The sequence below is a fragment of the Xiphias gladius genome, chromosome 16, assembly GCF_016859285.1.
Source record: "Xiphias gladius isolate SHS-SW01 ecotype Sanya breed wild chromosome 16, ASM1685928v1, whole genome shotgun sequence".
NCBI classification, from domain to species: Eukaryota; Metazoa; Chordata; class Actinopteri; order Istiophoriformes; family Xiphiidae; genus Xiphias; species Xiphias gladius.
Window position 1 is genome coordinate 7192815 of NC_053415.1, and position 25800 is coordinate 7218614.

The 25800-nt window shown below is 40.6% G+C and overlaps 2 protein-coding genes across 3 annotated transcripts in view; one reads left to right on the forward strand and one right to left on the reverse strand.

The window, feature by feature from the left end:
* Positions 1 to 34: 34 nt before the first annotated feature.
* Positions 35 to 6334, reverse strand: acmsd (aminocarboxymuconate semialdehyde decarboxylase). Of its 2 annotated transcripts, XM_040147828.1 has the most exons (10): positions 6145 to 6334; positions 4628 to 4672; positions 3577 to 3673; positions 3435 to 3484; positions 2888 to 3124; positions 2601 to 2694; positions 2069 to 2164; positions 1714 to 1886; positions 1278 to 1376; positions 35 to 1016 (listed from the first exon to the last, which is right to left on the reverse strand). In XM_040147828.1, exons 1-10 carry the CDS (start codon positions 6199 to 6201, stop codon positions 954 to 956), a joined length of 1011 nt encoding a protein of 336 aa, XP_040003762.1. In that variant the 5' UTR covers positions 6202 to 6334; the 3' UTR covers positions 35 to 953. The 2 variants fall into 2 exon arrangements, with proteins under 2 accessions (XP_040003762.1, XP_040003763.1); XM_040147829.1 differs by lacking the exons at positions 4628 to 4672; positions 6145 to 6334 and adding an exon at positions 4099 to 4420.
* Positions 6335 to 7127: 793 nt separating this feature from the next.
* The window catches only part of LOC120801197 (transmembrane protein 163-like), a 62203-nt gene continuing 43530 nt past the window's right edge, over positions 7128 to 25800 (forward strand). Inside the window, exons 1-2 of the mRNA XM_040147830.1 lie at positions 7128 to 7633; positions 13745 to 13864. Coding sequence (XP_040003764.1) covers positions 7432 to 7633; positions 13745 to 13864 — 322 coding nt within the window. The 5' untranslated portion in view covers positions 7128 to 7431. The remainder of the gene's footprint in view (positions 7634 to 13744; positions 13865 to 25800) is intronic.

Genomic DNA, 25800 nt, shown 5'->3' on the forward strand with positions numbered 1-25800 from the left:
GATGAGAGATGGCATTGTCTTTGATCATTTTTATTTATTTATTCACATTTGAACTACTCTGCACTTACTTTAGGTCAATTCCTTCAGCGAGAATGAATATGCATGGCCAATTAACCAAAAATAATAAATGACTGACTTCATCAGAGACCACACAACTTAAATAAGAGTAATCAGTATCAATATCGTGTATATTAAGGAAGCTGGCAAAAAAAAAAAAAAAAAAAAGATTCTAGATGTCACTTTAGCAGCAAAGGATATAGCTTCAAAGATACATCTTTTCTACACAAAGTCCTCAACTGGATGCTTGATGTTATAGCTTTCATTTATCTTCACTAGACAAGAAACATACGATGCTAAGTTAATTTTAGCCAGAGAGAGCATTAAGAAGAATCATTGCATAACCCCTTCTTTGAAGTAGAGCACACATCACTGCACCTTTTATTTATTTAATCATTTATTTATTCTTAGCAATTTGAGTATATTGATTGGTGAGAAGTGAGGGATAACATTAATAGGAGAGGACTGTTGGGATTAGTCTCATCAAGTTTAAAATAAAGAAATGGTCTGTTTTAATAACCCAGTTGTTCAATAAGATGGCGTTGTGACTGGCAGCCTGATGGGCATTTACAGCTTATAAAATGTCTCTAGGCCAGTGACTGACACGACTTCTTACGGAGATGAAAAAAACATTATATTTACCACTACAATATAAAATCGAATTTTAAAACACAAGTGTAATTTAATAATGTAATGTAATAACAGCTTCCATTCTCCCTTCTCAAAAGCAATACTGACATTAAAATATTTATTTACCTTATTATATCAAACACAATGACATTGGTTATATCAACTATACAAACTACATGATATTTTGAATCCTCAAAATATGCATATCTGAATAAAGCCTTTGCACTGAATCACTGGGTGCAGCAGTTGTATATCCGACTTTTATGTTACTCAAATTGCTCTCGTCTCAGTCCCAAAAATTCCAGCGCATTACCAGCAAGCAATTTATCCTGCAAAACAAAGGGATGTACATCAGATTGAATACTGGATATAGTACTTTAATATTTTAAAACTCAGTCATGCATTAATTGACACAGTTTACTTTTGAAAGCTGGCAGGATTAAAGACATTTCCCTACATCAAAATCTTTGGACGACTAACTGCACCGTGTCCCAGACAATCCTTGTCTACCTGGCTATGTGTTATAGAGTCAATTCCTGACAGCGGTAGTGATCTGCATTTTCTACATAAAGAAACGGATATATTGTTACCTTTAGTGTTTCATCAAACTCATCCATTGACTCAATCAGTGATCCAGGCTGCAGCTCACCCAGCGGAAATGGATAATCTGTTCCCAGCATCACTTTATCCTGAAAGAGGACACATACAAGTGAACTTAAAAAAACTATCGCAATGTTGAGCACATCAACAGTATTTCTGTCAAAGTGATGAAAGCAGGAATAGTTTCTTGTCTTCAGTAGAACCATTGTAAAGGATCAGAGTGCCTCCACACATCAGAGGGGCACCGTACAACCTTAATAAACCCTGGTACAGTTTTGTTATCCAAGGTTAAAGTGGTGTTAAATAAATAACTACTCGCTCACTGTCCATGCTCTAAATTGCAAAACTCCCTTAGTGTCTTTGCAGTGTATGAGGCCTCTCTGACCACCAAGAACACATGGCGTGGGTTGAATGAATGAGGCTCACTTTTCCAATGACATCAATGAGGAGCTTCAGGGAGGTGGGATCATGAACTAGGGAGTCAGTGTAGAAAGAACCGAGGTATTTCCGTGGACTGATCTTGTTGTCGACTGCACACAGATCAGGGCGGACTGAGTGGCCATGTTCAATTCTGCCAACGGTGAATGGGAAAGAGCCACCTATAACCAGTTGCACAAAATATATTTAAGGTCCAACAACAACGCAGAGAGGCTTATTGCACCTTAAACTGAGCATGAAGTAAGAATGCTTTGAAATTAGCGCCGTAGTGCTTATATTATTCTGTTGTGACGTTAATGTATTATATTTAAAATGCATAGGCAACATCTGATCTCTTCTGTACCTCCATGAGCAAAGCAGACTTTCAGTTTAGGAAATCTCTCAAAGACACCACCAAATATCATCGAGCACACAGCTATGGTCGTCTCTGAGGGCATGCCTTTGTGATAGAAAAGACAACACCATGTAAATTCTCTTTTCACAATCTAATTAAATGGCTCGTTATTGTAAGACAGTATATTACGGGTTAGTATACTAACTAGCAAACAAAATGGAGCATTGGCCACAATCACAATGAATCAAATGTGATGTAAAAGCTAAAATACGCAAAGAAAATCAGCACCATTTTGAAAAACATGAGGAAATACAATGATTTGGTTTTGATGACTTCATCAATGTTTCTAGGAAATAGTAGGTATAATGTAAGTGCTGTGTTTTTGCTGTTGTTTTCGGTTTGTTATGCAGAGAGAATTAAACACGGATCAATTTCAGTCATTTCAGACAAAAAGAAAAGCAAGAAAAGTGTTTTGACTTTCTATGAAATATAGACCAGGGGGGATATTCAATATCTACTGCTCCTATTCCATCTCCCTTACCCACCAGCCAGGGCAGCCAATACTTAGCCATCCTCCCATCTGTCTGCATGTCCCATGGGTGGACAAATATGGAGCAGCCCAGCTCCTCAGCTGCCTGTGGAGAGGACACAATGCGAGATCAGCATTTCTCCATGAATAAGAACTTGACCTATGAGTACAGAACAATGTCACTTTGGTCATTAGTCCAACCAGTGGATTGTAAACATAGGCACATTTGCAACTACTATCTCCATGAACATTATGTTATAATATAGGAATACAGTATACTATAATATGCAATGTCTCACAGCAAAGAAAGGATAGAGTTCAGAAGCACTGAGGTCCCAGTTGTTGATATGTGAGCCAATCTGCACCCCAGGGAAGCCCAGCTCCTTCACGCAGCGCCTCATCTCTAGGACGGCCAAGTCAGGAGCTTGCATGGGCAGCGTTCCCAGTCCCACAAACCTCTTGGGATGGCTACGCACTGTCTGGGCCAAATTGTCATTTAAAATGACGCAGAGATCCAGCGTGTCATAAGGTTTGGCCTGTAATTCAAAATTGAAATCAAAACAGATTCATATATCTGTGAAAGCTGAAATGCATTTTAATCCTACAATACATGCTTCACTTTAGTGTTAATGCTTCTGTGACTGAAGAAGAACAAAGACAGTTAAGCATGTAAGCCACTATGGTAGTGCACAAAAAATCTAAAATTTAATGTGCTCTTTTTTTTTAACCGGAGTGAGTAGATGCAGCTCACAATAAGTTAGGGCACCATAAGCAACTCTCTGTAGTTTCAGGACTTAATCATGCAACAATAAAACATAGCACTGCAGCTGCATTGCGTGCACTCACCCAGTAGCTGAACATCACAGGAACAGTAGACAGGGCTTGAACTGTCACACCTGAATATCATGAACGGAAACATCGTTTTTTTGTCATCAGTAAAATGACAAGCTGTAACACTTGTCTGCGTCTTTCGTGTCTGTGCAAATACCATGTCGATCCATGTCTCTTATGCGTGCATTTGCATCCCAGCAGTTTTCTTGAATCACTCGGAACAGCTTCCCATCCTTCATCATCTCTGCTTCACCCTGGAACACAGCATTAACACCAGTCACACCTCTAATGACTGATATGACTAAAATCAACATGTTTTAACATGTCTCTCCGTTGTACAGTCTGGACACTTTGGCAGATTGGTTGTCCTTGCTTTTGGTCATGTCACTCATTAAGTTTACAATTTTCAAGCTCATGAGGTTATATGACTTTTGGATCTCATAACATTTCAAAATACAACCACATGATGGCAGCAGACAGCTGAGTCATACTTTCATGGTACACATACTATTACATGTAAACACTTGACATTAAAATTGTATAACAGAAAAATGTCTTCAGTATGTTTTTCTTGTATATTTAATCGCAGACCTAAATACACAAACAATATTGGCTAGTTTATTCCCCCTGTAAATGGCTGTAATTAAAAATCCCTTATCTTGGATGAATCTAAACTTACTGTATGTTCCAATGTGGATTTGAGTCGTCTCAGATCTTGGTTTTAGCATTGACATCAGGTTTATAGGAAGGGACCTAAACAGATGTTTATCACCAGACACAGCTTATGTCTGTATGCAACAATGTGACACATTCAACCATTCGTCCACGCATGCGATGAGCTGACGCCAAAAGTTTGACCAATGTCTGCTGCAAAAAGTTGCACTGGCTACACATTTGCCAGGCTGCTCTGTGTTCTGTTGTGTTGCGGCTGTGTTTGAAGTGATTCTCTCTCCTGATGCAGTGGCACCATGTTGAATGCACCATGCTGCAGCTGCTCACATAGCCAGGACCAGCCTGACAGGTCCATGGGGTGGGGTGCAGCCAGGAAGAACCTGCTGTGTGCCCAGCATATGCAGTACAATTGCATAAGTGCCCCTGTGCCTGTGCCCTTTCTATATATGCATTAAAAAAAATCTCTCTCTCTCTCTCTCTCTTTATATATATATATATATATATATAGAGAGAGAGAGAGAGGCAGAGAGACTCACCTTGCAGTGATGGTGAAGCTGGACAAACCCATCATATCCATACCTCTGAAAAACACGATTAATAATTGTGCAGTTTTTAAATCACATAATCACATACTAAAAAACATATATACACCATGCTTTCGACTACATGTCTGGTGTATTTAATTTTGATCTAAAATCTCTGTATAAACAAGGGCCTGGTTTGGTATCCCCCATGCACCTAGCTAAAAAAGCCTGTATTGACTGTGCTATCCCATCTGCAAGGGTTTAATCTTCATCCTAGAGGACTATCCACTCCGATGCCCCGAATAACTCAGAGTGAATGCCATCTGAGGCTGATGACTCTTTTGCATACAGATGAAGCCACAAATCATCTACGTGAGCAATACAGCCAGTAAAGCCCCATTTTATATCCCTGCAGATCAGCACAAGTGTGTACTTAGTAGATGCCATAGAGCAGCTTCAGCTTTTCAAAATGCAAAGTTGGTTTTGCACCCTTTAACTTTTAAAGGTGTGATGTCTATGTCTTGCAGTGGCTATTTCAATGACAGCTTGCTTTCAAAGGAATACATGTAAAACAGTTCAACGGTACAGTTGATGAGAAGTTAACCTCAATGTTCTGGTTAAGGGCCTGAGACCCCAGGCCCTCTTTAACAGCTCTAAAAACATACTTCAATTGCTTTATTGCCTGGATGCTTCATAACTTTTTTCATCATTTTATTTTCCCTTCATATAAACATGATTTTGACCCGATGGCATGTTTCAGAGGTCTGCTACAGTGGAGGTGCATTAGCTCTGTTTGGGTTTTTAGAGACCCCAGCTTTAAAATATGGTTAATAAATGGAATTTGTTATGCTTTATACCTGCGATTGATGTTGCCAGTGCTTTTTAGCCAAATCCTAAGTAAGTGTATTTGGATTTCATTTTGTCCTCTCTGGGGTCTGATCAACCCCAAACACAAGTAATGTCATAGTTAATATATATATATATGGATGGATGTAGTTTGTGGTGCTGTTAAACTGTATTGCATTGTCTCTAAAACAATTACAACACAAACTGAACATTAGAAAAATTAGTTTTGCCTAATGTGTGTAAAACTAAAGTAAGTAAGTGAAGTCACTGTAAGGAGCACGAAGACACCAATCTGCAGGCCACGTCTCCTGTCCAGTACAACATGTAGGAAATCATTAGCTACAGCCAGGCCTCCACGGTGACAAAGACACGAGAGCAGGATCAGATAGAGCAAGGCTGGTGCCAACTATTGATTAAAGTTTAACCATCCATAGAGAACACAGACTTATGGAGTGAGCAGTTAGACTCCAGTGGGAAATGTCTGTAGCCTACATTTTATTTCACTGGCATGTAGTAGCACTGAATTCAAGGAGAAGCTCTTCCTGACACAGAACTGATGTGTTTTTTAAACCCACTGAACCACACAAAATGAGACCTGGCCCACACGCTGTGTGCACTCAAGGCTCAAGGTCAAGGCACCGGGGCCGTTACAAAAAAAAACCTCGTGAACTCGCAGCGCCTACCTGCTTCAAATCGGGCCACTCCTTTGGTAAAATATGATTGTGAATATCAACCTTCATCCTTGTGATTACCCTCGGGGGGAAAACTCGAGCGCTCGGCTGCAGGAGGTTTCTTGCAATAAATGCGCGAATGGCCCTCCCCGCCCTCAGCCTGAGACCAATGACCGGCAGGTGAACGCGTGCTGGGACACCCCCTCGTCACTTATTACCTCTCCCATGAGACAGGCAGGGCAGTGACCAGTAGTAGGGCTGCCCACCTAATATCCGACATTATGAACCACGAAGCGGGATTGCCTCGAACTTCATTATTTACTCACCACCACACGCGCGCCACACGCACGCTAGCCGCGTTACGCCGAGCCCGCTGAAGCATCAGCCGGGCGGAAGCCTCCTCGCGACCTCTTCTCACCTGCTAACAGCCCTGCGTTTTGGCGCCCCCCCCCACACAGCCCTCACTGAGCAGGTGAGAAGAGGTCGCGAGGAGGCTTCCGCCAGGCTGATGCCTCAGCGGCGACCAGTACCGTGGCCCCCCTAGCGACGAACTCGTTGAGGGTCAAGGCGGTTCATTTCTCTGGATTCAGTAACCGAGGAATCAATCGGGCGCCTCCGGCTTATGAGGGCGAAATTCACCGGAAAGATGTACAACCGATTATTGGATAAATAAACTGATAACAGTAACCATGTGACATTATTATAGAGTCGTCGGTAGAAATGATGTAACTATTAGCTTTGACTTTATATGTTGCTTGATATACAACAACTCTGTGAGGTCCACCAAAGTTTAAATGAAAGCTCATGTGTGGAAAACTTTTGAAGCGGGGCAGATGTCAGTGAGCGGGCTATTTCGCGTAGCAGCGGTCTGTAAGTGCTGAGTTCCGAGAGGAGGAGAGAGGGAGGGAGGGAGGAGGAGAAAAAAACTTGCTGGCACCGCCTGCCAGACCCACAGCAGATCTCAGCGATCTATCGCATCGCCGCATCTAACCCTAAAGTGTCTCCAACCGGCTGAGCCGGACTCAGTATCTTACACCCAGGCCGCAGAGCTCTTCCTCGCAGTGTTGAGTTCCCACAGAGGGAGTAGTTTTACCGGGGAGATAAAACCTTTATCCCTCATCCTCTTCCAATCGCCATCTCTTATCGTCCTCCCCTGCGCAGCTGAGTCGACACCGGTGGCATCGGACGCGCTGGATGGCTGCTGCACTTAGCGAACCGGTGTGAATCCTTTTTTTTTCCCTTTATCTTCACCTTCCCCTGCCACCGAGCCTGAAAACACAAACACCAACTGCAGCAACGATGACAGACCCGGCGACCCAAGAGTCCTACCCTGTCCCAGACCCGACTATTGTGGATCCCTGCCCGGCCGCGGTGCGGAACGGCCAGTGCGCCCCGGATGGCTTCGCCAACAACCATCACCAGCAAGCCAAACCCCCCGGCCAGCCCGAGCCGTTCACCACGGGCCAGGAGATGAAAATCACAGACAGCGTGGAGGGAGAAGGTAACTTCATCTATCTCGGTCATGTTTGGACGTGGTTTGTGAAACTCACGGATGTGAACGTGTGAGTGTTGGGTGGAGATGGAAAGGCTTTTTTTTTGTGAGGTATTTTTAGTCCGCTATTACCTGAATAATTTATCATAAACCCACATCAGCAGGATTCAGATTAGAGTAAAGCAAAAGTTTAAATCATTCGTAAAATGATGATATTGTTGCCTCTAGTCCTTAAAGGCATTCATTGATCCATTCCTTCATCCATTCCTTCATTCATTATATTTTCTTTCAGTTTTAGACATTACATTGCCTCAGGGGACAAAGTTGACCGTGGGAATTCAACGTGCACCCAGAGCCACACAGACTCAGTCTGCATTAAAGCTAGATTCTAATACTAATCACGTGTATGCCTCACAAACCCTTAAGTCTGCATTTACATTTGCTTAAGCACATGTGTGTGTGTGTGTGTGTGTGTGGGTGTGTGTGCGTTTCTGTGATTTTTCTACTACTATAATCCAATTCATCACCTAATATGCATCAAATCCTTGAAACAAAACATTCCTTAGTGGATAATAAGAGGGCCTCGGTTATACAATGAATCCTAAGCCTGTTGCTCTGTTTATATAGGCATTCGCTTGGTTTATTGAATGTAATTTATGTTTAGTGGGTCTGATTGCAAAGGAATAACTGACATGTTTGTTAAACCGTGTAGCTTTCTGTAGCCTACTAATGAAAGTAATATGTTTGAGCATGGGATGAGTAAACAGAAACGGTTATTGTATTTAGTGTCATGACAGCTACTAGTATGCTGACTGGATTTGGCTAATTTCTAAGAGCTGGAACCAACCTATCCACCTACTCAAGAAAAGATAAATATAAGGTCAGAATGAAGGGTTTTAGAAAAACAATGCATTCATCCTTTTTGTCTGCTTTCTTTAATGTGTCACCGAGATTCTCATTCCTTAAATTGCTTGAAGAAAGTGGTCCGTTGAGAGATTGTATCACTTGAGAAGAAGACTGATCCTGTAAGGGAGTACTCCAGTGATTCAGGGTCAGAATTCTGGGGAGCTTGTGCGAGACAGATGGTGGAAATGGTTAAAACCAAAGCAGTAGAGGCCGAGATACACTGACTTTTAGTCCCTCGCAGGGGTCAAGATTCAAAAGCACTGGATCCTACATGGAGCCAATGCAACTCAATAGCATCTCTCAGTAGACCCTCTCTGCCTGCTGCCTGTCTCCACACTCAAACCAAGACAACCCTGACGACATCCCTATGACATCGGCAGAGTTATTTTCTCAGATTTGAACAGAACTCCTCTAGAACCATAGACGTCATTATTCAAGGGTTTTAACAAGCTCAGTAGTACTGACCATAACTGGTAATGTGATGTTTATGTGAAAATTGGTGGAGCACCCCTTTAAATGTATGTAATCAGTTTTGTTACTTTGCTTTGTGATGTCAGGTGAGCCGATGTAAATAAAGGCCACTACCTTGACTGGGAATGAGTTCATCTCACGGAGATATCAAAAGCTACATGAGCAGGCATCGAGCAGGAAACTTGACTTTAACAGTCAAGCAATTTAAATATTTCAAGCAAAAGCAAGGTTTAAACAAACAGTGGCACACATCACGCACAAACATGTCAGCACACTATATTTCAAACATTCACACTCTCCCTGTCTACCTCCTTCCCCTGCATTCCTCGTCTCTCTCCTATTTACATAAATGCCCCTGCCAATGCTGTTAGAAAACCTCTGCAGTCTTTTGATCAGGGTTATCCATGCCAGTGACTTTTTCCTATCCTGCTAAGATAATAATACATTACAAGGCATGGTGATGTCTGATGGAAGTACAGTAAGACATGTACAGTAGTAAAGGTTAAGAGCAGGCGTTAGGATTATTTAAGAAAGTAATTATTCATCTCTCTCAGGCCACACTCCTCCCACGAGTATTATAGCAGTCATGTGTTTCCTCTTGCAAATGTGTACTGGAGGAGGGCAATCAGCCTTTTGAGCAAGGTGCCTGATGTTACTTTTTTTTTTTTTTTTTTAAAGAATTGCGATGACAGAGACAAGTGTCAAGTGAGACACACACTCACACCCACCCACACAATCCTGTGCGTGTGTCACGGAGAGCTGTACGGGGAGATGTTGAGCACATGCCTTCTGTCTGATCCCTCAGCCAGAGATCATGTGAGCAAAGTGATTTAGCCATGCTGTCTCACTTCCTCCCTCTTCCACACAGACACACACACACACACACACACACACACACACACACACACACACACACACACACACACACACACACACACACACACACACACACACACGCACAGACACAGACATAGACATACGCACACAAGCTGGTTAGCCATTTTAGCCAATTTGGCTTTACTCTAAAAAGTTTTTGAGTAGCTTCTAGTTGTCAATTTACATGCAACTTGATTTGTGCTATATAAAATAAGGTAATCTTGGATAGTATGATCAACATTTCAGTAGTGGCCACCTGCATTGTGTTGTGAGTGTTTCTTGTAAAATTCCATTCACTCGAATCTTCACTTACTAGTGATCTTGCATTTACTGGGCTGGAAACCATGCTAATACCAATAATAAATCACTCTGGCTCCTAGAGGCCTGTTCAGTGTTGTCAGAGCATGTCCAGTCACTGGTTATAAGACCTGTGTTTTGCACTCAAGAAAAATGTCAAATATATGATTTATAACATGATTCATTATTGTTGTTTATACAACAAACATGACTGGGAGCATGGCATTGTAGCTCTACATGTTGGTCCATGTGAATGCCCCCTTATACATAGCACACATAAAATACACACACATGTACAGTATATACACATTTTTCTAAGAGGGATGACAAACACACACTTTGATTGATTTACATTGCCCCCCCTCCACCACACACACACACACACACACACACACACACACACACACACACACACACACACAGTGTGTTGCACAGTGTGACAGTTGACTTAATTTGCCGATAATGCAGCAAATTGATCTTGCCCTTGCCCAGACTTAGGCCTTCCCGCAATGATCAAAACAGTCTGTTTCCAATGTTTTCTTCCTGTCAACAAATTTACATGTTTTAATTATCCGACATGAGAAGGACACTGAATGTAATAAATTATGGATACAAAACAGCTAATAATAAACAATACTGAAGATTTCAGGCTGAAGTAAAGGCTACTAGCTACCAGATTTCTCAACGAATTAAATGCAAACTGGCATTTAATTAGTATATTTTTTTACAGATGCATCATAACAGCCTCATAAGGTGCCCCGGGCACCTAACTTTTTAGCTTTTGGCATGCACTTGGATATGAAAAGTTTCTGACAGTTGCAGATACAACTTGCCTGAACTAAACTAAAGTCAGCTGCAATTGTGTATTGCTTGGAGTGCAAGTGCCTGGCTTTCTTTAAAAAGAAAAAGTTGGTGGGAAGCTGGTGAGGGATTGTATTCTAGTAGCAGCACTATCTCCCTCTGGATGCTCTGTCTGTACTCTCTCCTTCTATCTACACCCACCCCAGTCAGTGGGAGTTTTAGCAAGATCAAGAACTGCAGGCAGAGTGAACTGGCCAGTCAGACTCTGAGGGAAATGTGGAAATGTAAAAAAAAAAAAAAGAAGAAGAAAAAAGAGTCAAATAAAGGTGACAGGCTTGGTATAATTACACCATTGCTTTTTAGAAGTACAAAATGAACTCAGACAAAGGGCACTGTGATGTGCTCCCAGCAACAAGCTTTTCTCCAAGAATTTGTTGAAATTGAGGGGAATTTTCAAACATGGAGAGAACTCCTTTGTTAGGACCAAATTCTCAACAAAACACCTGCAATATAAATTGGACGTGTGGAATATGAAAGACGAGGTTATTTACCAGGAAGGGAGAGCCATAGGTTGCATTATAGGATATGTAGGATCTAGAATTTGTGGAGCTTGACCCAGACAAGGGACTAAGGACTGCATTGATTTGTACTGTTCTCTTAAAATCGTCCCTGAATCTTTTGTGGGTCACCTGAATTTATGGAAGTGCAATACTAAAATTTTCTGATTTTGCATTTCTGAAAATTGACTCGGTCATCAGTTGAGTTCTGTTAGAAGCAGTATAGAGGGGTTTTTATCCAATAAACAATCATGTGACTTTATCAGCTCCCTATTAGCAGCTGTTTCTGGAATGATTCCCTCTCTGTGTCCCGCACACACACACACACACACACATACACACGCACACACACACACACCCTCTTAGCCCACAGTCGTGCTACAATTTAAAATGATAGTTTTGAGTTTGTAAGTTACATCTTTTGGTTTTTTCTGTGTCTCAAAACGCTTGAACAAATTATTTTTCCTCAATAAAAATTACAGATACAGATAAAATATAAAGATAAATGCCTTTCTTTATATATAAAAGCCTAAACCTAAATTAAAATATTCAAGTAATTTCCAAATATGATTACTGATTTGCATCCAAAACATTTGGTTTAGTAGATTCAAAGCTCTTTTAAGCTTTGAACCTACTAAATCAAATGTTTTGGATGCAAATTAGGTTAAAATATTAAAAGAGATTTAAACCTAAAAGAGTTTTTCCTTTCAATAGTTCCCATTGACTGTTTTTGTGGCCAAGCTAGCAGTCCAAAAAGGACACATGGGTGACTATGAAAGTCCCCGAGCCAAATTTCTGGATAGGATGACAACTGATTGCATTAAAAGCTCTTTTGGATGTAAAAGTTGAGGCTTATAAATATTTCATGAATCTGCAGAGCTAGCCTCACATTTCACGATAACAGAACAGCTTCAGGCAGTTCAGACTCTGGGCTGTCCTGTCTGTGACTTCAGGCAAAGACTTCTCAAACAGAAACAGGGGTTTGAGCCATTAGGAAATTTATGTGAATTATATGACTTTGTCTTTGTTTATTCTGTTAGAAGATAGAAGTGTATTGTGCCTTGAAAACCTTTTACGTTGGTTAACAAAGGCAGACTTTGATGGTCCTAACAAGCAAGTATGACTTTACTAAAAAGTATTCTGTAGCTGTGAGTTTTCTGCATGGTGGAGTGATACAGGTGTAGAGTCTGTAAGTCTGCGAAGGTCAGTAAAGTTAAACTTGAGAGGCTGCCCCTGTGCTATGCTTCACCCGTGAACTGTAATCTACAGGATAACAAGGGTCCCCAGGCATTACACAGTGTTTTGTGTCCCTCAGTGTAAATCCCCTACGCCCCCGGTGCTCTTTTTGAAGGTGATGAGGATTATCTAAGAGGAAGGATGCATGGATGGTGGAAGAAACAGTTCCATTGATGTACAAAGCAGTAAAAATGACCCACTGATAAGGCTGCTGGACCTCTCATAGCGGATTCATCAAAACCGCCTGCTACACTAAAAAAAACCTTTCTATGAACAGATGGTTCAAAGAGCATTTATTGAGGAGAACCTGACCTCTGACCTCCTAACAGGGGAAAACCAAGAGAATTTCCCTAAATGGTTAGACTGGAGCAGTTGGCAAACTTGCTAGTTTTAGAAGTTTTCACACTGGAAAAAAAAAAAAAAACATTTTGAAAATTTACTTTTGAGCTAAATGTTATAAAATGCACAAACAAGGGAGTCTCTTGGAAAACATCAGGGCAATTTATTAAAGCCATAATGTGCTTTTTTGGTCAGCTTTGTATGTTTTTCATTGTTTCGAATGACACTATATTACACTGCCATTAGCCTCATTGGCTTGTCAAACATTTGTGTGGAATTGATCCAGAAGGCAGATAATAATTACTCATTCAAAATGCTGAATTGAAACAACTTTTGGAGTGGACAACATCATTTTTAGCTCAGTGTTTCTTACAGCAATGCGCCAGGCGACTCTAAGATGAATACACAAGCTTTATACCTTCAACCTGTTTTCAATGAACCAAGTACTGATTATTCAAGACTGAAGAGAGTGTTGTTCCTATTTTAGTCTTGTAGATGCTTAAATAACCACTGATGCTACATCAAGCTGTCTGATATGATCAGTTGATAAAGCATTCCCCTAAAATGAGCACTGCAAACCCAAACAAAAAGAAAGAAGGAATTGTCCTTGTAACAGTGTTTACGTGTCTCACTGCAGGTCTCCTCGAGAGCAGCATGCGGCTGAAGCCCCATGAGGCCCAGAGCTACAGGAAGAAGGCACTCTGGGTCTCCTGGACCTCCATTGTGGTCACACTCATACTGGCCGTGGCAGCTTTCAGTAAGCATTTAAAACACTAATTTATGGACACGCAACATGTCCTACAGTGTCATAGAGTAACTTTGTTGGAATATTGCGCTGTTCAGTAGTAAGTGGACCGAATGAGTGTCACTTTATTTCTCACTTCCCTGTTGACTCAGAGGAGATGTTCTCATCTAAATGTTTGTATTTGAGCAAACATGTACTGAGTTGTTTTACAAACAAATCTTTTACAATGTGGGACTGGCAAAGATGCAGAAGGTTTGAGCTACATTGTTCTACTCAGGTAAAAAGCGGTTTCTATAATTTGTATTTATATTTTTTACATATTTGAGGTTAAATGTCACAAATGCTGCATTTAGATGTAAATTCAAATGAAACTTTCAACTTATATATCTGCAGATATTTGTTAGACTGAAGTTTTTTACCACAAGATTTATTTATTTCAAATGCTAAGAATGATTTGAATGTAGTAAGATTTATTTGAAGAGCAGAGACTGGACAGGATGCAAGTAACGAATGTGTATGTAACTCACAAAATAGCACATGAAAAAACACTGTTGAAAAAACACTTAGGTGATGGATTCTATGAATAGCAGTGCATTAAGGTCACATTTTCAGGACTCTCTGAGTGTGTCCATGTGTTTCATTATATTAAAACAAGAGTTTTTATTCAGTTATGAAAGTAAGGAAAACTGAATGTCATCTTTGCACATGTAATGTGTCACTAATCTGAAATAAGCATATTATAAAAAGATCACAAACATCTTTTGAGTGGTATGACGACAGAGAGCATGTGCGTCTTACGCACGCCCCCACGATGAAGGTCAACTGTTCAGAAAAGCAGCCGGATGAATCGTGGCAATTGATTTTAAATGCTGAGAAGTGGTAAGGGCAATTAAAAGCACTACTGGTAACCACAAGTGAAACAGTGAAGGAGCATGGAAGACGCACTTCTTCCTGAAAATGAAGCCGAAACAGAACAGATGCTGTGAAACTTTATTCTTTTACTTTCAGGTAGAGGCCTTATTCACAAAGGAGGATAACAAACTCTGCAGCCTCACAGTAAACCACACGATGCTCTGCTTTAGACTTGTCCTCTCAGTCACAGTCATGTAGTTTCTGCTAATTCGCAGAGCTGACGATTCAACACTGTGGTTGATTAACTGTTGTTCCTGCGCTGAAACGGCCAGTTAATCCAGACTTGAAATTTTCGTACTTTCCATCGTGAGCAAGCTCAAACTCTCAAGACTCCCAGCAATTTGTGTGGCAATAAGACTGATTGCCTGAAGGTAAACAGGACAACTTTTTCACACTCTGCCCCAGCCACCGTTTCATTAACACACGTGATTAACAATGCCTAGGTGTGTGTATACTGTTACACTAACACAAGGACGTATTGTAGTCTGAGAATTCATCAGTCTAAAATAAAGTCGTCAATATCTCATTAAGTATTAAGGCATCGAAGAGGGCAGAATGCAGATTCCCGTCCTTTATTCACATTCACTCTCAGAGCTTTTATCGCAGAACTAGTGTTTTAGCTGGAGGTGTCTGATATGTCCAGTCTGATGTCCACACTAAGTCTTCTAGTGCTTTGATGTTCTCTTTCTGGTGATAAATATGCATTTATTCTACTTGGCAACCTGGCAACCTCAGGTCTGAAGCGAAATTTTTTTTCTCCTGGACTCTGTCTAGTGATGCATTTTGGAGGTTTTTCAGACTACAATGTGCTGAACCCTAGTGATACCTCTGATGCTGTGAAAGGATGGAGGGATTTAAAACACATTTTGTTGTCTGACATGCACAGTACTGTTTGGAGTGCAAAAGGAAATGGGGTTTTGTCATCCTGCTTAAGCATGAGTTTCAGGTCACAATGTCATCTATTCAAACCTTTCGTCTAGCCCCTGACATGCTGATGAAGCACAGACCTTTTTTTTTTAAGTGATGCAGCTCCTTGCATCCTCACTTAGAAACAAAGAAAGGGACTTTTTAAGCAAACTACATCAGGGAGATATGAGCATTTGTAAAAGATCTTTTAAAATATCAGAAGTGTTTTAGGTTCTCACAAGTTCTTCATATTCAACTGTAGTGAAAGTCTAATAGAAATGCTTACTGAGTGAACACAGCTCCAAGGAGATGGATAACCTTTAAAGTGTGAAAGGCATTCCGGTTGCTTGTTCATAACTTTCATTTTCTGCAAGTGAAACTGGTGCAAAGGAGCACGAAAAAATACCACACAGAGTAGAGAAATGGGGATTGTGTGTGTGCGACCATTGTTTGACAGAGAACACAGAGATTAAACAGAAGAACACGACGAACCACAAAAATATGAACCACTAAAAACGTGGGAGACAGCCTGGCTACTGGGAGAAAAAAAAGGGAAGAGCAAGAGAAAGGAGGGATGGGTGCAGGGAAGTGTAGACAAGCTCCCCTCCACCAGACATAACTGCAGCCTCAAGAGGACTGGTCAGGGGCACTGGGTTAGGAAATGAATAAATGAATGCAACGGTTCCCTCTACTATCGCCACACAAAGAACGAGAGGCAGAGAGGCTGTGCGCTGACGTGGAGACAACTAAGTGAAAGACAATACAGGGACCAGAGAGAGTGAGAGACAGATGGATATGGAGGTGTGGAGTGAGCCTCTGAAAGGTGCGGTGGTACCAAGGGACAAGGCCGGATGAGTCCTAGCAGGCAGCATTGGGGATTTAGTGGTTGTGATGGCTCAACTCTAAAGAACACCAGTGTGCCGTTCCCTCCTGCGTGTGCCCTAGTTTCTCTCGCTCTCTCACTCTCTCACTATCTTCCATCTTTTATCTTTTACACCGGGCAAGCTTGTTTCCTTACCCTCTACTTTCTTTACCTCTCGTGTATGTGCTTTCTCACCATGTCTCTCCCTCTTTGCCCCCTTGATTTTTTTATCTGTTCTGATACATGCTATGTGGGAAACGTCAAAAGATGATTTGATTCTATCAAGCTGTTCAATGTCTTGTACATAGTTTTTAGGAGTTTTCCTCTGGTGAACAGGTTCCAATAAAGCAGCATAAACGTCAAAGTCCTCTTTATCTACTCATAGTATATATCTTTCATTCTGTTTCTTTTCTAGCCGTTGCTCTTTCTCATTTCTCCCCTTTTTTCTGCTGTCTCCCTTTTTTTCTCTCTCCAAGGAAAACTACAAAGATCCTCTGCCCTTCTGGAGACCTTTAGCAGTATTTTAACATTTAGAAGGGATGAAGGTTCAAAACTGATCCTCCTCTGTTCTATTTTCAGTTGAACAGACTCTTGAATGTCTCGGTCGAGAATGGCTGCTCTGTGGTGGCTCTCAACCTTTCTTGAGAAGCTGTGTTTTGTGCTCTCTTGGCTAGCTATTCACCTGGGAAAGTGGAACAAGTCTTTGAGGCCTTAGCAGACATATCAGGCTCAGAGAGTGAGCAGGTATGACACTTAAAGAGGTAGGAGCAGGTAGGTTATTGTGTCACACAGCTGGCTTTAAAATAGCCAGCTGTGCATAAAGGAATAATCAGACAAACTTTGACAAATGTGATGGACAAACACAGGAAACCACAAGATGACATCACATTTCTGTGATGAAGGTCAGTAAGGCATGTGAACACACATGTGGGTAGGGATCTTGATAGTACATTTCCAAGTGGATGAAATAAATGAAAAGCTTTTTTTGCAAATAAATTATTCATAAATGGTAAAAAACATAAAAAGAGAACTTTTCCTTTGATTATCTGCCAAAATGAAATTTTAAAAAATCCAATGTGATCCTGCAACAGACACTACCACCCACCCATGTACACCAATCAGCCACAACATTAAAACCAGTCACTGGTTTTAATGTTGTATGTTGTATTATGTTATATTTAAGGGATTAAATATCATCTGCAGTTTTTAAAGAAATATTATGTTCACTTTTTTGTTGTACTTTCTGTTAAAAATCCCAGTGAAATACCAAACATAAGCGGTAATACACAAGTTATCTTTCTCAAGCTTTTTCTCGTTTCTTTTCTCAAACTGAATTTCTATGCTTACGTGGATACAACAAAGAAATAAAAGGCTGTGGTCAAATCATTATGCGTTTGGTTATAGATGCCTTGCGGCCTTTTCTTGTAAACAAGGATTTTGTTTACATTCAGTGTTTCTCACCAAAGCACACTGTGTGTATCCCATTATGCCTAATGAATGTGTAAAATGCATTTCTTTTCTCATAAAACATTTGCAAAGACAATTTCTGAACCTGCTTTGTTTACATCCATGTTTACTTGCTAGCAGTCTTCTTCTACTTTCCTTCCCCACTGTTTGTGTTACTGCCACCTATGGATCAGTGGAGCAGTGTGAAACCATTGGAAGGACGTTGTAAAGTCCAAAGGGTACCTTTAAGTTTGTGTGCATTTGCTTTAACCATTGTTAAACAGTGGGTTAACTGTTCACCGTTAACATAGCGCGAAACATCAATATTGTCACCAGATCAACAGACCTTGCATTTTGCTTTGAAATGCGAGTTAAACTGTTGACTGGAACCCTGCTGTATGATTTTAGCAGACACTTTCCAGCCAATCAGAGAAGAGGAGTTTTTGTGGCCAGGTTATAGAATACAAATGACACAAAGTAAAGGTTCAGTTTATTGCTTTACGGCCACCGCTTCTTCATATTCACATTCCCTTCAGTTTACACTGTATTTCCTTTGAGTCTCTTTTTACTGGATTACATGCACTCTAGCTGTGGATGAATTCTACATATTCTTGTGTGTTTTTTCAACCTTTTGAAATCCAAGCCCAGGTGTATAGGTATTGTTTCATTATCAGGTATAAGGAGATTTCTGCATTGTGTTTACGTGATGCATTTGTATTGTGCTTGCTAAGCATCCACATGAAAAGCTGTTCCATATTCAGAGTGGGCAATGGACTGCACACCAAGAAGGATGGTTTTCAGATGGCCTTGAAGGCGCTGTAGAAGCAGGCTATAGGAGCTGCTCTGTGGACTAATAGGCTGCCACACGATCATTCAGTGACACTGCCAACAGCCATTTAATGTTTGAGCAAGGAGAAGGGAAGGAGAAGGGTGTAAAAGAGGGAGGGAGCAGGAGGGATAGAGTAGGGGAACAAAGCTTGGATTGAGATAGAGATAAGAGACAGAAGGACAGAAATTGCCCTGCATTCAACCTTGAAAATAATACGTGATGTCTTGATTTTGATATGAATGATAAATATTTAGAGGAGTGATGATGGTGTACGGAGCAATGCTGTAGTTTGTAGTCTTTTTTCTGTGTATTGCAGGCCTTAACATGACAATGTGCATGAACTGCCTGCTGTCGTACTCAGCCAAACATAACATTCTTTGATTTTGTCTTAAGAAATGTTTGAGACCCCCTGACTCTGGCAAAATAGGAAGGAAAAGGAGGAAGAAGATGTATAGTAATGGCAGGACGGAAACCAGAGGAGCATGAAAGAGAAAGAGAGTGAGCGGGAAATGGAAAGATGGAAAGATGGTTATTAGCCAGTGATAGATGGAAGAGAAGTTATTAGGCACAGTAGAGCAAAAGACACCGTTGAACAAAAGAAAGAAAGAAAGAAAAAAGAAAGAACAATTCAATATACTATGACTCTCTCAATCCTCTTTCTTTCTCTTTTTCTCTCTTTCTGGGTTCCTTATTTGCTCTCTTGTTCTTTCTGTCTCTGCATTAGAGCTGCAATTACGGCGATTTAACCCAGATACATAAAGTAAAAGCCCAACATAGTTATAAATAAACCATCACTATATGGAAAAATCTCTGTGAGCCACAACTTTGTAGATGTAGGGAGGGAGGAACTGAGCTGGAGAGTGTATAAAAAGTTAAATCCATGTTACAACTTTCACACAAAAACTGCACGTGGCACACTTAGTGACGAGGGCACACTTAAACCATTGTTTGACTCATAGACCTACTAGACTGAGAATCTGGTCGTCTCCATTCACACGACTCAGTTCAGTGACTGTAGCTCCATACACATCACGACTGCACCACAAAATAATACCTAATACAAGTTACATTTGCTAAACACCACAGTGCCCAGCTGACTTCTATACTTTTAAAAGATTTAACCATATGTGTGACCCATTTTAAAGATGAATAACTTCAGAAGGAGCAAACAATACCATGTAATGCACTGTTGGGTTCGGTATTTTCATGGGATTTATTGAAAATACGAAAAATACAGAATAACACCAGCTTTATCCATTAAGTAAAATGTGACTTGAAGCTATTTCAGAGTAACGTGAATAATAAATTGTATAGACTAGGCTAGAAAACAATGAACATGTTTGTATCTAAGACAGAAGATGTCTGAAACTATGACAAGTCACAGGATAATAATTCGTTATGTCACGCCTTTCATGACGGTGATCAAGCGCTGTAATGTTATCAGGATTCATTCGTGGTGGTTAGCGATGTATTTGCTGACTGCTGTTGCTTTCAGTATCGCGTTTGCTAGACCCAAGAGAATAACACAGCCAGGCCAAAAACAAATGATGAATCACAGAAGGCAAAGTGTACACAGTGGAGACATTTGAATTCAGCGGTACAGGCCATTCATCATATCTGGGCAGCTGCTGCAGAAGCACTCGTATCAATAACCCCCCGCCCCATGCTCCAGTTCTACCCCACTCTAAGCTTTGCTCCCCCAATCCCTCATCCACACCTACTTTCCCTCCTGGATGTTACTCTCCAGCGTCCTCCTTCTCCAGCTTCTTTTTCCTTCTCTCTCTCCTTCCACCTTACTCATACACCCAACCCCGCCCTACCCCCACCTACTGTCTGTCTCAGGGTAGAAAACATAATCATTTATTCATTTGTTTCCCCTTCCCTCATTGTGCAGTCTGTTTTTACTAGTAAAATACCAAGTTGCCAGCAGGGAAGAAGTGCCAGGCTTTATGGTGTTGGATTTAGAAAACAAAATAATTTACATCCTGTTGTTTTTCCACAATCATTTTTCCTGTGCCTTTAGCCATTTTTGTTTGCATTGTCTGCGTTCCCGTTATCATATATACAATAAGTTTATTATCTCCTGGTCAAAATGGTCATGGTGTGTCATGGTGTTTTTAGCCACAGTCAGCATTCAGTCTGTTGGTTATTCCTAAAAATGTCAGAAGTACTACTAAACATGTGCCACTGTATGACAAGTCTATAAGGCCTGGTCTATATGAGGCAGACTACTGTTACTTCGAGGTCAGCTTGGCTGCTAAAGCACTAGTCTGCCCTGTGTGTGATCCCAATTTTCAATCCCAAGTGAATTCCTGGGGCATTTTGAAAAATTTTCATGCACGAATTACATGCAGACTTGCCCTTGTTCGACCTGCTCTTATAACACAAATGTACATGTAGGTGGACATAGAGTAGCACACAGGAAAGGTGTGTCATGAAGTTACCAGCCATTGTTGTATTCACCAGATGGAGGAGTAAGAAAAGTATTAGTAGTAAGAAAAGTATTAGTGCACCTGTGGTGTGTGTGTGTGTGTGTGTGTGTGTGTGTGTAAATGTCTGAGCGTGTGTGAGAGACAATCAGTCTGAGTGAATATAATAATATTTTGTACGTAGGTTTATGTGTGTGCTTGTTAACTTCATTATTCTGGGTCCATTTTACACTCATGCCTGACTGCTGAGGTACAGAAACCTCTGCCACTGTCAACATACTGCATGCCACTTGTTTTCTTGCCTTTCTGTTAAGCAGCTAGTCTCACATGAAGAGCTGTTTTCATGACTCTTTCCATGGCACCATTTGTTCACGCATTATTACTGTATGTATTCACCGTCTGCTAGAGCTGCCTATTTCTTTACCATGACAATAGGTTTTAGAGACATTGGCAGGGTTGTTATGTCGAACGCCTGCGTGCAGACCTGAGTAGAAATGGAGCGTTTGTCTCTGCTTATGTCTGCTAATGTTGGGGATGTAAACCAGGGGCACCTGAATGTTTGCAGTAATATTTGTAGCCAAAGCAGCCAAAGCAGCGTGACTGTAATGATGCAGATTTGCCTGAAACCAATTAGATATTCTGACATTCAATGAGAATCATCCTCATTTACTTTTCATTAGTTTCTATCAGATTTATTGTGCAGTGCAGAATGCAGCTTGAGTGATGTTGCACAGGTGTTATTTAAACCTAATGATCCCATCTTACGTGATTTAAAAGTACGCAGAAAGGTGAGGAAAGTTTGGGAAGAGTGCATGCATCATGGTCACAAGAGCTTTTTAGATTTGTTTCAATATCTTCCTCTTTTTTTACACTGACAATTCATACTAACTCTGCATTTGTCTGTGTTTATATCCAGTCATATACACAACCTCCAGTTTTTAAATGTAATTTTGAATCTTCAAACTTCCTTTTCTATTCTCCTATTAATTTTCACCTAGACAATTAACAGTTACACAACTTTTATTTAGGCTCAGTGTGGACTTTCTTGATGATTTTAAACAAATTTGGGAAAAGGCCCTGCCCCTCCTGGTAAAAATATATTCGAATACATACAAATACAAATATTTGTGTGACACAAACATGTGGCTTTGCATTAGACCACTAGTAAATAGGCACAGAAAGGTTGATGGTTTTACTTGAAAGTGTTATATGCTTTCTTATTAGACTGCAGTGTAAGTTTTTGTGCAAATCCATTCATAATTTTCCTGGCAAAAGACAGACAGACTAAAGGAATTGGACCAAATAAATCATACATCATTGCATACATTTTACATCGCAAGTGCTTTAGCGGCAGTTTGTCTTGTCCTAAGCCTGTGAGGACAAATACACTTTTATCTGACATGGAGGTTCACTGGTTGTCGACAGTGATCCTAGAGCAGCAAACTCACAATGGATGGCAGGCTCTAAAGATCGGTCAACAAATACCCACAAGGTAAATTTGATATACTCTACACGTAATTCCAAGAGAACCATTTCAAGGACTGTGCTGTTTTTCCTCAATTACTGCTTTTAAGTCCAGATGTAAAATGTCAATGAGCTTCCCCTCCACTTGTCTAGCAGCTGCCAGAAGAGGAACCCATTATTATGTTAAAAGATGCGCATTCAAACTGGATTGCTATTATCAGATGACCCAGGGATTTGCAGCAGATAATTTGCCCTGAATCCCTACTCTCTAAGCACGAATTACAGACACACAAATTGTAAACATGGCGGATCAAATCACAGATACTCTTTTCACAGATAACTCTTCAGAATGCATTTTAACAGTTTCCTCCACATACCTGCTTAGTGTTTAGTCACCATCCCTGTAATTCCTCAGATAGTTTTGATTATACAAGGGCCTTCACTTCAACAATGAAAGACTATGTCGAATAGTGAAGCAGAACGGGGTCACACACTGGCAGTTTACTGGTATGTTAATCTTTAGTGGTTAAATATCTCGTTCTTTGCTGTATCTGTAGGTATTGTGTGGTGAAGAGGAGATTGCTGTCTTTTACAACACATGACTTGATGGCATGTGCTGAGACTGTATTTGCCATTTACCGGCAATTATATAATGAATGGCAACTAGTTTGTCTAAGATTCCCTGGCAACAGCAGCATGACGCATCACTGTGTAGTATCTTAGTGTTGGCAGAATCGGGACAAGGGTACTGTGACCTGCCAGGGACAGAGTGGGGTTACTGAGGTGTTAGCTGCTGTGGGTAGCTACCACTTTCTTTGATGCATCGCTCTCTGACCCCTTCTCTCACTGCTTAGTAGTAAACAGCTTAAAATAGAGGGTCTCCATCCACTTCCAAGTAGGAAAGCAAAGAAGACCTACCACAGTTTTATGTATTTTTTGCATGAATTCCAAAGCTAACCAACTAAATCGATCTGCTGATTATGGAAAGTGTGGAAAGCCCTTGTAAGGCTACAGTACCAGACACCTTTTTTCATCCTGATTCTAGCTCTCCATCTTTATTTAGAACGTATCAGGTTCAGTTCAGTCTTGACTAAATCTGTTCATTAATATTTATTTCTTTGTGAGCACTTTGAAACTTCAGAGAAGATTAATAAAAACATAAGGAGCGGCAAAGTGCTGTGTGACTCACTGTCAGTCTACGAAATTAGATTTTCCTGCAACACTGACGATGCAGGATGATAGACAACAAGACTGTCCAATGAGTGAGTGAAATCTCAGTCCATGTCCTTGTTTACTATTTACTCCTCTTGGTTTGTACGTAATAGGTTATGTTAAATACAAAATGGACCAGAAATAAAAGGTAACAATGTATGATTTTTTTTCCTTGGTAAAGACCAACTGAACCAAAGTCCAGCTGTGAAAGCAACATTAATCATTGTTTTGGTGCAACTATATATTTGTTCCAGTGCTTGTTGTGCAGCTTACTCTCTGAAATGCCTGATAAATCCACTGCAGAGGTAATATTCAGAATTCCACTCATAATTAATTTTGTTGTAAGAAATAGCTGCTGTTCAAGGACGATAGAGCGCGAGAGGCTATTAAACGGTTTATTCATTTATTCTTCTTTATGATGAGACTGTTCTTGAAAACAAAACTACCGCACAGTTTTGATTACCTGTTGTAGGTTTGAATGCATTAGGACATTTGGGTCAGCTGAACTTGTAAGTCTGTAATCTAAACTATCATCATACAGCGTGGTGACACTGCATTATAACTATATGGTTTTCTGTAGAATTACCACACTGAGAAAATAAACAGATTCCCTGCTATTTACACTCTCTGAAGCTCCTCTTAGCGCAGCAGCGAGGTTGGTTTCAGTTTTCTCCGTTTCTCACACCGGATGCTTCAGTCACATTTTCCCTCCTCCTGCACCAAGAATAGATAAATCTTACACACAGATGCACATACGTACATAGGCATACACATAGAGATGTGCCATCTTCAGATGTCAGCGAATGATGTAAGATGTTGAAGAGACTTCTTAAAGCAGCAGAGTCAAAATTATTGCAAACACTTGGACAGAGAGTAGTTTCCTGAATTTAATAACAAATACAAGTGCAATCTTTCACATTTATAACAGATTTTGTCCTGCTTATGCTACTGACTCCCGTTTCAAAGATTTTGTTAATTTAAGATATGAGCCACAGTCTAATTTTAATCATTAGTGTCTGAAGTGTCCACTGCGTGTTTGCTTTGGTGTGTGTGTGTGCATGAATCTCTGCGGGTGTGTGTGTAATCTACTCAGGCCCTTGCTCTGTAGGTCTGTTTATGAAATCTTTATAACGTTGAGGATAATGTCAGAGTTATAAATCACAGTCTTAATGTTTCCCCTTTAACTAGAGCACCCATTTTTCTTCTTCTCTATTAGTCTTAGTCATTCCTCTACGTCCGTTAGTGGATCGTGGCCATGCCGGGAAAAGTAATTATTTAGATTTCTATTTTTACCTCCGCCAAGGAGGCTATGTTTTTTGTCTGTGTCTGTTTGTTGGTTTGTTTTTTGTTGGCAGGATTACGCAAAAGGTACTGAACCGATTTGCACCAAACTTGGTGGAGGGATTGGGCATGGGCCAGGGAAGCACCCATTAAAGTCAGGTGCGATCCAGTTAAATGGGTGGATCCAGGAATTTTTATCACTTTCCTTTTCATCAATATTTGGCCTTGGCGGAGGTATGTGCTGTACTGAGCCCCATTCTAGTTAATTTAAGTTTTTGTTGTTAATATTATTTACTTCTTATACTACATGGCATGCTTGCATTTAAATTGCTTATTTTGGGGATGAAAATGTGTTTTTCGTTCTTTTATTACCCAGGCCAAGGAGGTTATGTAATCACCCGTGTCTGTTTGTTGGTTTGTTTATTTGTCAGCAGGATTACAAAGAAAGTACTGAGCTCATTTGCATTGAACTTGGTGGGCAGATCTGTATCATATACCATGAAATTGAATTTTTTTTCCCCCCTTAAGTCTGGTGTATGATCTTTGACATTGGCCTTGATGGAAGTCTTTGCTCTCCTGAGTGCAATTTCTAGTTTAACCAAGGAAC

Coding starts and splice junctions, on each gene's coding strand:
- acmsd (XM_040147828.1), bottom strand. CDS start 6,201: ATGAAGGTTGATATTCACAATCATATTTTACCAAAGGAGTGGCCCGAT. Junction 4,673..6,144: donor AGTGGCCCGATTTGAAGCAG/GTAGGCGCTGCG, acceptor CGTGTTTTTCAG/AGGTATGGATATGATGGGTT. Junction 1,887..2,068: donor AGTCTGCTTTGCTCATGGAG/GTACAGAAGAGA, acceptor AACTGGTTATAG/GTGGCTCTTTCCCATTCACC.